This window comes from Zonotrichia albicollis, chromosome 1, assembly GCF_047830755.1.
Source record: "Zonotrichia albicollis isolate bZonAlb1 chromosome 1, bZonAlb1.hap1, whole genome shotgun sequence".
Lineage (NCBI taxonomy): Eukaryota > Metazoa > Chordata > Aves > Passeriformes > Passerellidae > Zonotrichia > Zonotrichia albicollis.
This window is the reverse complement of record NC_133819.1, coordinates 149,943,683-149,960,265: the sequence shown is the minus strand read 5'-3', so window position 1 is coordinate 149,960,265 and position 16,583 is coordinate 149,943,683. Positions and strand designations below refer to the sequence as shown.

Genomic DNA, 16,583 nt, shown 5'->3' with positions numbered 1-16,583 from the left:
ATCTGAAAACTATGCTGCGAAATGTGGTACATCCTCTATTCTTGGACTAATTTAACATCCTGATGAAATTGCCTTTTCCATACTAACTGTCAAAGTTGTAAAACTATGGCACAAGCCAGTAAGTTGTTTATTCTTCCAGTAAGTAAAGGTAGAATGGGTATTAAATCCCTAAATTCCTATGGTGTTCCAGCAATGAGTCACTTTCATTAGGTAACTAGGAGAAAGGCTTATTCAGTATGGGAGAGTTCAAAAGGAATTTCTTTGGCTGGTGGGCCTGTGGATGTTGTTAACTCCATGCTGTCAGCAGACACAAAATTTGGATGCCATCACTATACTCTGGTTTTGGGACAGACCAACACCAACTACTCTGAAAAACACCCTGAGAAAGTCCATCTATTTCTAAAATTTCAACTTTTGCCTGTGACACTGAACAGACATGAAATTTCTTCAGTTAATCAATGTGATATAACCCTGTTTTGGAGACTCAGCATTGTTCAGGTAGAACATTGAGGCAGAACATTGAGGCAGAACAGGCTGCTCATTCTTTCACCTTTCCCACTCCTGTGTGAACGTTGTTGTTCTATGCCTTGTTTACTTCAGACACAGGGCATGGGTGAGGAGATAAGGGACGATGGTGTGACTGCAGTGTCCCTGCAGCTTTGGATCTGGCTGTGGTGGCATGTGGTGGTGTTTGAGGGTCGACAGGACAAGGGAAGAGATGAGAATCTTGACTCCATGTTTCAGAAGACTGATTTATTATTTTTTGATGTACATTATATTAAAAGAAAATGATGTGCTAAAACTATACTAAAGAAAAGAGAAAGGAAACATCAGAAGGCTAGAAAAGAATGGAATTAATAATAAAATCTTGTGACTGCTCACAGCCTCAACACAGCTGGCTGTCATTGGCCATCAAGTAAAAACAATTCACATGCTGGGTAAACAGTTCTCCAAATCACATTCCAAAGCAGCAAAACATGGAGAAGATGAAGCTTCTCAGCTTCTCAGGAGAAAAAATCCTAGCGAAAGGATTTTTCAGAAAATATGTCTGTAACAGCATCAGAGTGATTTGTGTGGCTTGCTTGATGGGGGAACCGTGACCATCCCCTGCCCCCCTGACTGAAATAAACACGGGCAGGAGACTTTTCTCATTTTTAATGCTTTTATTAAAAGTGATCAGCTCGGGTGGGGAGAACAGATGGGCCCACACTCACCCCACCACTGCTTCCAGGAGTGGCATGGAGGAAAGGAAGAGTCCTGTGTCCACTGGTCTGTGGGCAGAGCTGGGGCTTCCGTCCTCTCGAGAGCATCGGGAAATCTCTTGCTTTTTTGGTTTGACCTCCAGGGTCCTGCCTCTAGCTGAGGTCCTCCTTTGCTAGGGCGAGGGGCAAAAAAGGGTCTCAGCGTCTCTGCAGGCTCTGGACTTTGTTCCTCATGTCCAGACATCACTTTGATCTCCTAATTCTGTGTTGGCTTGTTGGTTTTAGGTCTTTTTGGTAAGTTTGGTGGGTGGTTTTCCTGTGGCATGCTGGCTTCGAGGTCATTTGCATGCCCTGCAATGTCCCCTCCTTTCACTGTCCAAGAAGGGTTATCCACCTGGCAGCAGGCAGGGTGGTACTGACAAAAAGGGGAATTCTCAACAATAGGGAGTTAACAACCGACTCTTAACAGGTTATTACAACATGAAGAACTCTCCTCTGCCAGCAACCAGCTCAACTTGTATCTCCCCAAACTTTTAAAAAAAATGGGTAACCTTTTTTTTACTCATAACACTGACTGTGGTGTGTTTCCATCCCCCCTCCAGGTTACGGACACGCTGCCCCAGGGACGGATGCAGGGAAGGCTTTCTGCATGTTCTACGCCGTGCTGGGGATCCCTCTGACCCTCGTCATGTTCCAGAGCCTGGGCGAGCGCATGAACACCTTCGTCAAGTACCTCTTGAAACGCATCAAAAAGTGCTGTGGCATGAGGAGCACCGAGGTCTCCATGGAAAACATGGTCACTGTGGGGTTCTTCTCCTGCATGGGGACACTCTGCATTGGAGCAGCAGCCTTTTCCCAGTACGAGGAATGGAGCTTTTTCCACGCTTACTATTACTGCTTTATAACATTGACTACGATAGGGTTTGGAGACTATGTGGCCCTGCAGACCAAAGGGGCCCTTCAGAAGAAGCCTCTCTACGTGGCTTTTAGCTTTATGTACATTCTAGTGGGGTTGACAGTCATCGGGGCATTTCTAAATCTGGTTGTTCTCAGGTTCTTGACCATGAACAGTGAGGATGAGAGGAGGGATGCCGAGGAGCGGGCGTCCCTGGCAGGGAACCGCAACAGCATGATTATCCACATCCAGGAGGACTCCCAGCACGGGCGGCCGCGCTACAAGGCCGAGGTGACAGACCTCCAGTCAGTTTGTTCCTGCATGTGTTACAGGTCCCACGAGTACACCAGCCGGGTGGTGTCCCACCAAAATTCGTTCAGCTCGAAGCTGAACCCCCAGTACTTTCACTCCATCTCTTACAAGATAGAGGAGATCTCGCCAAGCACATTAAAAAACAGCCTTTTCCCATCTCCTGTCAGCTCCATCTCACCTGGGTTGCACAGCTTTACAGATAACCACAGGCTGATGAAACGGCGAAAGTCCATTTAAAGGGATTGGTCTTATTTTGCTTTCCTTGTTTTTCCCAGTTCTTTGTTGTTTTGGGTCTTTCTGTTCCTTGAGTGAGACGGAGCGAGGCCAAAGGGAGTAGAGCAAGCCAGTCCTCCTCTGAGACTCAGCTCTTGAGCATGAAGCATGGATTATTACTGTTCCAGCAAAGTATGCCTTACATTACCCCCTTGGTGGATGTCAGAGGATTCAAGGTGACGTGAAGTGGGTACCAAATCCAAAGTTGCACACACAGCTGGGAGCCTTCATGTGCCACTGGCACTCCTGACCTAACAAACTTTTTTCCTCACAAGCAGGTTGCAGTGTGTGTGCGTGTGCCTGTGTGAGTGCTGGATGTGTGTGCCTGTGTGTGTGCGTGTGCAATTCCACAACCAGTGCCATGTGACAAAAATTAAAGCATCAGGTATTATTTTTTTCTTTTGCCCTTGAAGCAGTTGTGTTCCAGCCTGCTTTTTTAGATTGCTTCCAAAAGGAAAGGGGAGGGTGGGAGGGGAGCCAATTTGTTTTGGTTTTCTTTTTTTGCCAAGAGAAGCATGCGCCATAAGCAGTCAATATACCAGGTGTATCATGGTAAATTTTTTAATGCTAGATTTTAGATTGTATTAACATTAAAAAAAAAAGGCAGGAGAAGATGGATCATTTTAGCTTGCCAGTTCAAAACTAAAAAAACAAAAAAATAAAGCATGCACTTTTTAAAACTGGTATGCATAATAAAAACACAAGAAAAACTAGCAATGGAATTAATAATCAAAAGCAAATAATCATATTAATTTAAGTATATTTAATTTTATAATTTTCAACTGTTCCAACAATTTGCAAACAGAATTCCTAGGATAAATTGGAAAAATTGTTGGAACAGGAGAGTGTATTTTGTTATTTCAATTTTATTTATAAATTATTATTATTATTATTATTATTATTATTATTATTATTATTATTATTATTATTATTATTATTATTATTATTATTATTATTATTATTATTATTATTTTGTGCAGCAATTACCTGCATGAATAGGATTTTCTATTCTTTGGAATGCTTGGTTGAGATGGGTATAAATAGGAGGATGTATATTTTTTCTTATATAATAGTGACAGGGCATTCCTTGTTTTAAATAAAAAAAAATAAAGATGATTGTCTCTAAATGCTTTTGATTTGTAAATAATGGAAAGCCTTTGTTGGTCTCAGGAAGAATTCAAGGGACAGTATCTTGTGTTTGGCTCACTGGGAACTTGTGAGATTAGATGTGATATTGCTTTTTTTGCTAGCAAAGGAAAAATGCATTTAACAGTAACAGGCAAAAATAGCTTTACTCCAGTGTTTGAAGGGTAACAGCAGGAGCAGTTGTGTTGGCAAGTTGTAGTGGAGGATGTTGAGACCATGTCATAGAGTTGTTCCTTGGACATTGTCCATCTCTCAGTTGTTCATCTGGACCAAACAGACTTTACAGAACTTAATTAGAGGCCTAATCCAGCTCCCTTTTAACAGAATAGGAATTTTCAGTGATTACATGGGATTTAGTGCTTTTGGAGATTTATCTTTGATTTTACAAGAGTAGGACTGGGGGTTTTATGAACCTGCACCTTTGTCTCTGATTTAATTCTATCTTTTAAATCGCTTTCCGTGTTAATTTGCCATACAAAACCCATTTCTTTTTGGCACTAATCACCTCCTGCTGATTCTACCATTCTGTGCTCTCAGTGTAAAAGCAATAATCCTTTTTTTACCCTTAAAAACTAGATGGTGTGTGCCCAGCTCTGAGCTCTGTGTGCTGATGGATGTTGATACCCTCTCAAAGAGACATTTATAAAGAGCATTAACAGGGAGAAATAAGGAGTGTCATTCCTCCTCTGTTGTCTTCTCCTTGGCTTTAAATTATTAACTATCAAATATGCTCATGTTCTCCACATCTGTCTTTCAGTAAGTAAATGACAAGCAAGTTATCAATGACTTTGACTCTGTTATGCAGCTTCCTTTGGGTGTAGAAATTGCTGTGGCATGAAATCCTACATTAAGATTGGTGAAGAACTTACAGGATTCTTAATGACAATGGACTTTTTCAGAGTAATGTGTGGGGCAAGCTGGGTGCATCAATGCTGTGCTGCCAGTACCACGTCCTAGGGCAAATGCTGATGGCAGAAGGATCAAAGCAAGAATACCTAAAAAAGCAGTTTCAGGATGTATTAAACCCACCTCAGTGTTTGCTACCTTGAGCTGTTTCCCCTGACAGCCCATAGGGTTCACAGTGCTCTCCAAATTCACTTTTTTTCATCTTTGTTTGTTATCCCAGAAGTGAAAATAAATGTATGGCTCTTTTCCTGCTATGGAGAGAGGTATGCCTGGAATATGCACCTCTGTATCATGTACAGCTGCTGGGAATGTTTTGGGGTTTTGCAGAATTCAAGTTGAATTCTGTGCCTGGAAAAAGAGAATTTTGGTAACAGGACCTTTAGCAACATCTTCAAAAAGAAAAAAAAGCAGTTGCATCTTACAAAACATTGCATCGATTTTTTTTTCTTTAGGAAAGGAAGAAATTATTATTTCTGCTGCACATAAAAAAATCATCTTTAAATGTCTTATAAAACATGTTGAACTGGAGAGGTTGGAAACTTTACATACTCTAGCTGATTTGTTACTAAATCTTCCCTCTGGAACCATAAATGAAGAGTCAATTTTAATGCATGGGGTGTTTAACCAGGAGAGAAACTTACCTCATCATATCATGGGTTATCTGCCACTTAGAGTCTCTGCGTTAAAACTCAATGGCTTTATAATAGCTCTGCTTTAGCTTAGTTGAAGTTTGTAGATGTAGTTGAAGAAATCTGTGTATGTTGATATGAAGGAGCCAGAGTAGATGTCTGTAGCCATATTTTTAAATTTAAAAGCTATAATCAGTGTATGTGTTTGAAAGTGTCTTGCTTGAATGTATCTGCATTCTTTGGGATTTTCAAATATGCTTATTTATTTTATTTTCTGGCTGAAGAGCCCACAGTTGTGTCCAACATATATTTTTGCCACACATGGGATTTTGAAGTAGCAGGATGTTTCATTTGCAAGGAAACTCTTGTAGGACTTTGCAAGCCAGACACAAGAACCCTCACATGTGCACATCAGAATGCAACGCAAAATCTGCCTCTCTTTAGTTATTTTCATGGTTCTTGACTGATGTGTGAATAATGGCTTGGGCTGCCTGAAACTGGAACAGGCTGAATCATGAAAGGGAAGCTTTTGTCCAAGGTTAATCCCAGCTTTTCAGTTAAACATGAAAAACCAGCCAGTGAAAGGGGAGCTGACTTTTGGCAGTTCTGACTTCTTATTGCCCTACATGTTTTTTTCTCACAACACTGCTTTTCACAGAATATTTTGGCTAGTACATTATTGAGTTTATTCAATTTAAGATATAATCTCTCTCAGAACAACTTCTCTTGCTCACTACTCGCTCTTTTGAAATTCAGCTATGAGCAGGTAGTAGTGGTGCTGCTCATGACTAGACATCCTAATGTCTGCTATCACTTTGTGATGCACTCTCATTCCCCAGAGTCTCATTTCCCCTACCATTCCCTATTATTAAGCATTAGAAATAATAATAATAAATCAGATTAGTCTATTTATGTCACACTAATGTGCTCTTCATCAAAACAACACAAATTTAGCTCCCTGCTGCCGACTTTGATTATATAACAACCCTATTATCCTATAATATTTCATATTATCATCAAAGGGAAAAATCAGTTTGATCAGTGAAGCACCAAAATAGCTTTGACTGAGCGTGCTGTGATATGGAAACAAGAGGAAACTTAATAGAACAATGCAGGCACAAGTCTCCACTTGGTCTTCATTACTGTAAGGAATATCCTGACAGATCTAACAGGCACTGCTTTGCCAGAACTTTGTACATGAACCTGCTTTACAGGGATACCTGTAGCTGGGCAGCCCCAGAAAGGGTCTTTGGGTGTTCCTAGAAGAGTCCAAAACTTGGTTGTTAGTGAATGGAGAAGATGTACAGTGACCTTCAGCAATAAATTTCTGTTTGAACTCTCTGTAACAGCTCATTAGGATGAAACAGACATTATTTTAAAAAAAATAAAATAAAAAGAAAAATAAAAGAGGGAAGTGACCAAGTTAATCTACTGTATTGTACATTTTCTCATTAGTTCCCTAGTGCTTTGATCAATGAAATGCCAGGGTAGTAATCAAGATTATTGTGAATCTGACCTTAAGCAAGGTAACCCCTTGTTTTCTCTGACAGATTTGGAAGGTTTTGTAAAGGAAAAAATAAAGCTTGATTGGTTGCTAAAGGCTTAAAAAGGAGCAGTCAGTAGAACCAAGATGGAGCATGAAAATGTTCCAAAACCATTTGGTGCGTGCAGAGCAGAGGGCAGGGGTTTGGGTAGAAGTAGCTTTCAGCTGAAGTTTATGTTCTCATTTAGCTTTATGTAATATTCCTGTTAATATTAAGATCTAATTAAGACAGTCATTTAAAATCTTTATGAGGAAGCTGGATGAGAAAGATGTGTTGGAGTGTGTCCATTACACTAATGTTATGGACTTTTTCATGCATATTTCAACAAGACACTATTACTGACTGGAATATTGCACAAATTACAATGAGAATCACACCGCTGCTGCTTTCATCAGCCAGAGATGTGTAACACTCACAGAACTGAAAAAGAAAATAATGCTTTTCTGACCAGCCTGCTGTCATCTAACTTTTTATATAAAATTTTATTTTGGGAACTTCAGCAAGATAAATTGTAGAAAAAGGATTTGCTATCATAACAATTCACCAAAATTGAAACAAATGGAATAATGACATTGGACACAGAGAAATTGATTATGGATGGAAGGTGCCCTGGGACTCTTATGCCAGTTATGCTGAGCTTAGAGGCTGAATGAAAACCATGAAAAACTGATGAAACCCTTTGCCAAAATGCAGTTTTCAGTTCTTTAAGATGCATATTATGAATACGGCAAAGCAAATTTCACCCCCATAAAAGCAGTAGGAAGGCAAAAAGAAATTTGGGAAAATACGAAATTGTTCTCAGAAGCAGGAGTAGTTGTGTTATTTCCAGTTGAAATGGCTGTGAGGTGGTGCTGAAGGACTGCTGAGCTTTCACCTGTGTAGAATCAGTCTGGGACACTGACTGTCCTCTGCTCAGTCAAGGTCTGCCCCAGTGTTCCACTGATAATGGCTGATAGGGGGATTAATGGAGTTCCTGTCTCTCCAGGCAGGTTTTTGCAGCTGCCTCCATTTAAACCAAGATTTTACTCAGCCAGCCCATCCTAAGCAGTGCTGGCCTCTGTGATATATTATATTAGTGATGCTATTTCCTCCTCCTGGTGCTCCCAAGTACAAGAGAGCAAACTCTCCTTTGTCTAAGGCCTGGGTAGGCAGGGCCTTCCTCTGAAGCCAGCTGATTTGTGTGCCATGCAATGAGTCCTGATTTGTACCCTTTTCCTGAGACTGGAATTTTATTTATACCCTTTTCCTGAGACTTTTTTCTATTCACTACTAGATACTCTATCAGTGCCTCCAACTACTGCTCACCATGAACAGCCTTTCCTAAACTTAAGGGAAAGCAGTAAGACCTAAAACCAACAGTCATCCTGTGTAATTAATGCAGCTGTATTTTATGTTATGGAATCCAGTCATTCAAAGCTGCCTGCTAATTTTAGGCTGGAAATACTATCCCTGGAGCGTTCAGCCTTCATTTTTCTCTCCTTCCATGAATATTGTAATTAATAAATATCCCAAAGTCCTCCTTCACCTTGCTTTCTGACAGGGTAAGGAGTGCTGCCATGTATTAACACCCACAACAGATTGGGGAAAAAAAAAAAAAAAAAAGGAGGGGAAAGATTAATGCTGCAATTTTATTGGTAATTAATATTCACAGTTCCAAGCTGCGTTGTCTTTTAGTTCACTTTGAGAAATGCAGAGCAAACAACAGGATGATAACATTTATCATAGCTGGCAAATTCACAAGTGGAGCTGGCAAATATAATAATTGAAACTATGCTCCATAATGCATCTTCCTCATGCACGAGTTCTGATACCACCCTCCTGGCTTTGATTCATTGTTTATCTGGCCCGTGGAACAGCTTGCAGTAATTGCTGTATCCAGAGCACTCCACTTGAGGCTAGAAGAGAGATCCATTTCACAGACAGCCACCCTCTGGCTTTCCCTACACCCTCGCCCCCCTTTCCCACTCAGACATTAACTCATTAGTTTGCCATTTCATGGACGTATGTTCAGGCCCAGGATCGCCACATTCTGTTCTCTGCCCCCTCATCTATTAATGAACAGCATTATGCTACACAGCTACACCCTGGGGAAGGAAATGTTCCTCTCTAATTGCCACTGACAAAAGAAATCTACAGATTGATTAAAAGCAATATGTAGGGAATTAAGTAAGAAACACAACGTGGATAACCTTGGATGGGTGAGATTTGTTTCTTCCCTGGCTGGGATGCAATGCATTACCCTGCAAGGAGAACTTTGGAGTGTGTTGGTTTGCAAGAAGGCCCTCAGGAGAATGGCCAGCACAAATCAAATAAGCAGGTAAAGAGCCACAGTGGTTTGGCTCATTGTCTGTAGGTCTCTGGTGAGGTCCATGGCATAGTTTCACATTAAGAAAGAGTCATGACCTTCTGGCTTTAGTTTATTTCCCAGTCATCTGCAGGCATCCTCCCATGCAAGAGTGGCAGGAGGTGTGGGAAGGATGGACCAGGGCTGGTTCATACTGGAGCAGATTGTTGTGGTGAGACCACCTTGCCAACACCTGTGGCAAAGGAAAAGTAGGGAAAATCGTGTCTCCTAGAGCACCTTTCCTCTCCTGTTCCATGGAAGATATCAGTTACACCAACCCTCCTGCTGCCTGCAGCAAATCCAAAAGACCTGAACTGTGGTATCCTTGTCCATCTTTGATAGCACCTGCCCAGAACCATAGGAATATGAGGGAAATTCTCATCTTCTCTAGCTGAGTTCAGGGGGTCACAATATAGCAAAGAAACCTCTTTGTATTGACTGTGTTTGGACAGTTTCTACATGTCAAAATGTCATCAAAACTGGCCTTTAGAGAAGTAACATTTATTCATTATTGCTGGCTCTCCCTGCAGAGTGGGAATGAAGCGCCTCAATCATAATTATTGTTCAGAGGATAATTAATCTGATAAAAGTATTTAATTAGATTATCTGAAGTAGACTGTGTAAGTGATTTTGGCCTCCCAGAGTCTGAAACTGCAACTCTACAACACGATTTCCAAAAGGCCTCTTTGATAATATCACTTCTGACATGGGGGTCATGCCTCAGCTGCCCTACTGACATGCATCATCTTGGCATCTTGGCTGGAGCTGGTCTTGGAAGAATCTGGGGAAGGGATTTTAGTTCAACACCAGTGCAGTGAGGCTCTTAATTCCCACTGAATTCAGGGCTGATATCTGACTTGCACACTGGGCAAGAGCTCAGGCTTGGTTTCTCCTTGGGGTTTCTCCTTAGAAACCAAGACATGGAACTTGGGTGGCAGTGCCTTCAAATAGATCTACAGCTGTTCCTTTCAATGCTTCCTGTGAAGTATCCACCACCTTTATCTCAGCTCTCTGATTTGAAGCTCTTCTCAGAACCCCTTCTGAATGGTGAAGTGAGTGGTTTGAGGTTTCTTGTTCAGCATGCAGCAGTGGGCACATACCATTGTCTCCATTATGCCAGTCGTCCAAATGGATCTGGGGCCAGGTCACAGCAATTCATTGTGGTTTTAACCACCAAAACTGCCAAATTCTTCCAATTTCTCTAGCAGCTGCTGTCTTCCCAAAAGGTTGGCCAAGTGGGGCAAAAGACATGTATGTGAGATCCTTCTAGCAATGCAGTTAGTTGGGGTTTTATCTTCACTGTACATTCCTTTAAGTTCTTCAGCATTGAAGCTCCCGCTGCTCTATGGTGACTGATATTTCCATGCAATTTCTCTTTTCTTTGAAGAATTCATTACTGCCATGTGTGTTTTCCAGAAAAGATCCTTTTTAGCTTATCTTCTCAATGCCCAACATGGAGAGAGAGACACTGCAGTCAGAGGCAGCAGTGGGAAATTCCTCTTGATTGTTGATATTGTGCCCTTTTTATTCTCTTGGGAAAAACAGAATCCTGTGTGGTCACCATTGACCAACACAACTGGTGTGCTCAACACAACTTAATGATCTTTTCATGGCAATTTTCCTCCTTTTCAACTATTCAGCAGCATTTACACTGTGGCAGATACTTTCTGTGTAAATTCTTAGTGCAGGAGTATTATTCAGCTGATGGGAGGACAAGTGTAATACCTGCATAACAAGAGAAGGATCCCAGTGTCCAGATCACAAGAGGTTTAAGACAGTTAATCTAGCAGTTGGGTTTATTAAGTAATTTCTTGGGTACCACTCTGAACACTGCTTTTTTGGACCTTGACAAATTTGGTTAATGCACACAAAGTTAGTTTGGGTGTAAGTAGGTTGACCTTGTATTGAAAAAAAAAAGCTAAAATATTCTTCAGAAAGAATCCTGTCTACTACAAACCTTTGACAATTAATAAATAAGCAGAAATTATGAGGCAATGGCTTTTTCTTTAGAATGCAAACCCAATCTTTCTTTTACAGAATGCACATTGCCTATAATACAACCAATAATCCATCTGTTCTTTTTTCTCTTTTGTTTTGGCAAGGTCAGGAGTGAACTGTGGAAGAAAAAAAAAAAAAAAGCTTTATTTTTCCTCTTCCCTTGACTTGTTAAGATTTGTGTGGTTCTTTGTTGCCATTGAGGAGTATCAAGTAAAACTTTTGACCCTAGTGACATGATGGCAAAGGAAATTAATTGGAGCTGGATAGGTCAATGGGGGAAGGGAGGGGGGCTTAACAATTGTTTCCAGTAGGCCAAAAGAATGTGGATACTGTCTCTTCAAGGTGCAATTTCTTACTTCAACAAACTGTTCATCTATGAGAAACAGGGATAAAAGTGTTCAATTTGGGACCTAAGGAGTTTATATGGAAATTCTTGGATCTCTTCCAAACACACATACATGTTGAAATTAAATTGTGAATCCTACTTTGGAGACTGAGCCTTCCTGCTCAGACAGGAGCGTGCGTGTATGCGTGTGTTTGTGAGTGTGTGCTGATGCTGTGTCTCTTTTGGATCTCTTGACACTTTTTGGTGCATTTTTGTACTTCTTTGAATGTGCATATGCGGACTTACCGACGGTGTATTGACGGCATTCTAAAGGCCCTCAACAGCCTGAGATAGAGAAAAAAAAATCTAAATTTCTACCCTGGTTGATACATTTTCTGTGCAGCACACAGAGCATTAGGTGCATGGTCATCTAGAAAGAGGAGCTGCTTGGCTGTGGAGACTGCACTTGGAATTTACCTCCTGGAAGCTGTTTTCTGTGCTCATTTCAGACCTCTAAACTTCAACATAGTTGTTGAGCTGGTCCTGGCAAATGAGAGCGATGAGGTCATAGGCATCAAGATGTGATTTGTTAAACCAGTGATAACTTGATTACAAAGAACCAAATTAAAGACTCTTTTGTGTTTTTCATTTCTTTTCCTGGCCTTCTCCGTCATGGGAGAGGATGCCTTCACACATGGCCTTAGAATGCCGTACTGGAGTCAGAATGCAACAACAGTCAAATGAAAATAAGATGTATTGCAGCTTACTTAAAGAATGAAAACTGTATCACACAAATGTTTACAAGTCCAAGTAGACAGCGAACCCCTGTACAATATGTAATTTATGCAAGGGATTGCATCTTTTTTTTGTAATGAATGCACTACGCAACCCTGTATATATTTTACAATGTCTTTACAGAGAAAAAAAAAAAAGAATCATTTACTGTAGTGTTGTAAAATAATGCACTTTTCTAATTTTTTCATTAAAAATCCTATGGCACGTTTTCAAATGTATATTGTTTCTTTTATATTGAATGTGGAAATGTTAACTTCCTGTAAAATTGCACTACAGAAGTAAAATCCACTGATGGAACTTATTTTGTTAAAGAAAAGTCCCTTGACAACCAACAGATGTTTATGATTATACAGTATGTATGTGTGTGCATATATGTGTATATAGTGTATATGTAATGTATGTATATGTATATGCACACACAGACATATATCCAGTGATATGTGTATATATAAAATGATATAGGTCCAGATTTATATATGATTGTATTAATATAATATCTATAGATTGATAGATATATAGATATGTATATATATTCATACATACACACAAGAATCACAATGTACAAACCCAGAAAGGATTACTCATTAAATTTAAGGGGGTTGGGGGGCAGAAAGATGTCATATACAGAAGATATTTTGCATTGCAATAAAAGCTTTTTTGACAAAAGTACTTGCAGAGTGAAGTATGAACCTTCATCACATACCCAATGATGCTGTTCCCAAATGACTGCAGTTCAGAATAAGCAAAACCAAACTGCTTAGAGGAGGCAAAAGGGCAGAGTCAGTGCATGGTGGGCTGGAGTCAGCTGTTGAGACATCCCACACGTAACTTTGTGGAGCTAAAGGGCAGGATCTTAGGATATCAAACTGAAAAGAGTGACTTCTGGCTTGAGGAGATCAATGTTCCACTCACGAAATGATTAATCCTGTGCTGCCTAATAAAAGAAGGGAAGTGGGTCTTAGTGCTAATTTTAGCTGGCAGATACTGCCTTGAGGCACAAGCACGACTCCTTGTTTGGGATGGAGCATTGGGCAGCTCGTGCTGTTGTTGCCACCCAGGTAAGTCACAAGGGAAGCCAGGGACAGGCTCTCACTTTGTCCTAATGATGTGATTTTGTTGTGAACAAATGTTTGAAGATCACTTAAAGAATAACCATCAAAGCTATCACTAAAGACAGGATTGATATAAAATGACAGCATGACAAAGTTCTCTGTCAAGATTCACTCTACCACTTGCAAGATGGTTAAAGCACTCCAAGGGAAAGCAAACAAAAAAATCCAGAGTTAATCAATCCAAACCAAAATAAACACAAAACTATCCATGTGGAAGTGGGGTGGGGATGGATAGAAATAGGTAAGGGTAGAAAGGGTAAGGGTAAAAAAGGATAGAAAGGGTAAGGGTAAAAAGGAATATGCCTGAAGGCCCAACAGTACCTAAGAGTATTTAAGCTTAACAATATTTAAATGAAACTTAACAGCATCTTAGCACCTTAACTTTTAAGTTAAACAGCTGAGCAAAGAATTCACATAGAATTTACTGTGCCCCAACAGTAACTTACTTACAGGCCTCACCTACAAATCCAAAGTGTCTAAGAGTCCAGGAGAGCAGCATTTCTCCCACATTTGCTATGGCATATGCACACTTGCACGCAGACATGAGGAGTCTGTACAAGGTACCTGTGACAAATTCCCCTTGAAGGGAGCGAAATCCTCACTTCAGATGCCTTTGTATGTTCTCAGCAGGTGAAATGTTGAAGAACTGATGTATCAGGACAGGATCTCTCATTGTTCTGTAGCCCCTAAGTACAGGAAACTTGATAGAATTCAGAATACAGACAGAAGTCTCTGTTTCTGAGAGGTGTCCACTCAGATGGAGCTGCTGGTCCAGGAGAGCTCAAAGGGTCTCCCTTTGGGCTGCTGTTCATTGGCCCAAAGAAAGTTTTGGGCTTTGGTCACAGCGTTTCATCCTGGCTGTGATTCAGGTCAGTGTCTTTCTTTGAAAGTCTGAGAACAAAAATAACATCCCACTTGGGTTGTTATTCAAGCATAAAACCATTTCCAAGGCTGTTCATGAAGAAAAAAGGAAAAAGCATGGGCTCATTAGACACCACAAGTTCCTGGGAGCACACAGTGTTCCTGATAAACTCAAGAGGGGCTCATCCCAGGTGCTGCTCACCAATACTGAGGCCTAATGAGCTTTTCTTAGATTATAAATGTGGTCTGGGGGAGCAGGCATCACCACAACTGCTCCTACATGAGCTTCACCACACCCTGCTACTAATGCAAGGATTGTAAAAGTTGCCAGAGTTAATATTTCACATTTTAAAAACATCTAATCTAATGGGAAGAAGCCTCTCTTTTTTCCTTCGTGGTGATTCTGTGGCCAGAAGCTGATCCCAGCTGCACAGTGACAGAGATGAGAGGTTTTATATTTCCTTCCAGCAGCCCTAATGAAAGGAAACATCTACATGTACAGTGAGAAGAGTTAACCATCAGAATAAAAAGCTGGTTGCAGCAAATTTACCACAATATGCAGTGATAAAACACAGACCAGCTACATGTTACCATATAATCATGGAATTGTTTGGATTGGAAGGGATCTTAAAGATCATCTCATTCCAGTCCCCTGCCATGGGCAGGGACACTTTGCACTTGATCAGATTGCTCCAAGACTCATCCAGCCTGGCCTTGGACACTTCCAGGGATGGGGCAGCCACAGCTTCTCTGGGCAGCCTGTGCCAGGCCTCACCACCAACTCTAATGAGACATTACAGCAACAGTGAGATGAGTTTGCTGTCATAGCCTTTATCTGCTCTTTCTATTTTTGAATCTCGCTTACAAATGAGTGAAGAGCCAAGAAGTCCTGTGTCTTGGTACACTGTCAGTGTTCAACACATCTTTCTTTAGTGCTTGGCCTACATTAAAACAATAAACATGTGACATCTTCATCTTCTGGTGAAGACAGGAGTACTTATGGCACAGAAAGGAGGAAAACAGCAGTTACCACAGAGAAAAGGATACCAGAGCAATCTCACATGGTTTTTGGGCTGCATCAGGTAACATTCTTTACAGGGAGAGTAGAGAGTGGCACAGGTTGCCTAGAGACGCTGTGGATGCCCCATCCCTGGAAATGTTCAAGGCCAGGCTGGATGGGGCTCTGAGCACCCTGGTCCAGAGAGTGGCATCCCTGCCCATGGCAGGGGATTGGAACTAGATCACCTTTAAGGTCCTTTTCAAACCAAATGATTCTATGATTTCTATGGACATGTCTAGCAGTTAAGCTCAACCTTTTCTTTCTTTTTGGAGTGGTATTTGAAAGCATATTTTATCATGCACAGAAAAGCTGAAGTGGTGTTGAACCCCATTTGCTCCTTTTCCAAAAACCTTTCAGAGTAATTAATGAGGCAATCAATAATATAGACTAGAAGACATTTTAAAGGGCTCCAGGTAGTGCAGGAGAATTTGAAGAAAACTTTGCACGTTGAGCTTAGCAACCACAGGAATGTCAGACTTCAGGGGATGGGAGTAAAAATGAAGGAAAAAACTTTCAATCTTTCATTTATAGGCTATAGATATCATTATAAATTTGAAGAAAAATCTGATATTTTAGGGTTTGGCTGCTGCCATGTGCTTGGGTCCTGTCTCAGAGGAGGAAAGGAATTAAACATCCTGCAGAAAAATGCAAGAGCCTGCTCAGTACATATTTTGCTTGGTTGTCAGCAAACCACACATTTCAGACACTGAAAACAGGTTTGTATCTGTAATCCTGCTGTGACCAAATCTCTGCATCTTTCTCACCTAAGGCAATAGGTTTAGTTCAGCTTGTCCATTGTAAAAACAGTGACTTTTGAGATGGAACAAATGAGGGAGTTGTGCTGGAAGTATACCAAATAATGAGTAGTACAGAAGAGATAAATGAGCTCTTCCCTGTTGTGCTCTCTCACTCTCCCAGGACAAACCAATATCCAATTGAACAGAAACTGAAACATTTAGAACTGGGAGAAGAATATGTTTTTATTTCTGATATTAAAAACAATGAGTTTAGGAATTAAAAACAAACAAACAAACAAACATATTTTTAGGATTTTCAGAGCCAGGAAAAAACCTGTTATTTGATTAGAAGGCAGTAAACAAAAGCTCTGAAAGACCTGGAATCAGTGTGTCAGTCTGAATTCAGCCACTGAAGGAGGTATAAAAGACGATTTTTGCTGCTGG

The 16,583-nt window shown here is 40.7% G+C and overlaps 1 protein-coding gene across 1 annotated transcript in view; it reads left to right on the top strand.

The window, feature by feature from the left end:
* The window catches only part of KCNK9 (potassium two pore domain channel subfamily K member 9), a 97,497-nt gene extending 86,050 nt beyond the window's left edge, over positions 1 to 11,447 (top strand). The window contains exon 2 of the mRNA XM_005479623.4: positions 1,805 to 11,447. Within this exon, the coding sequence (XP_005479680.2) occupies positions 1,805 to 2,646 (842 nt within the window). The 3' untranslated portion in view covers positions 2,647 to 11,447. The remainder of the gene's footprint in view (positions 1 to 1,804) is intronic.
* Positions 11,448 to 16,583: the final 5,136 nt, after the last annotated feature.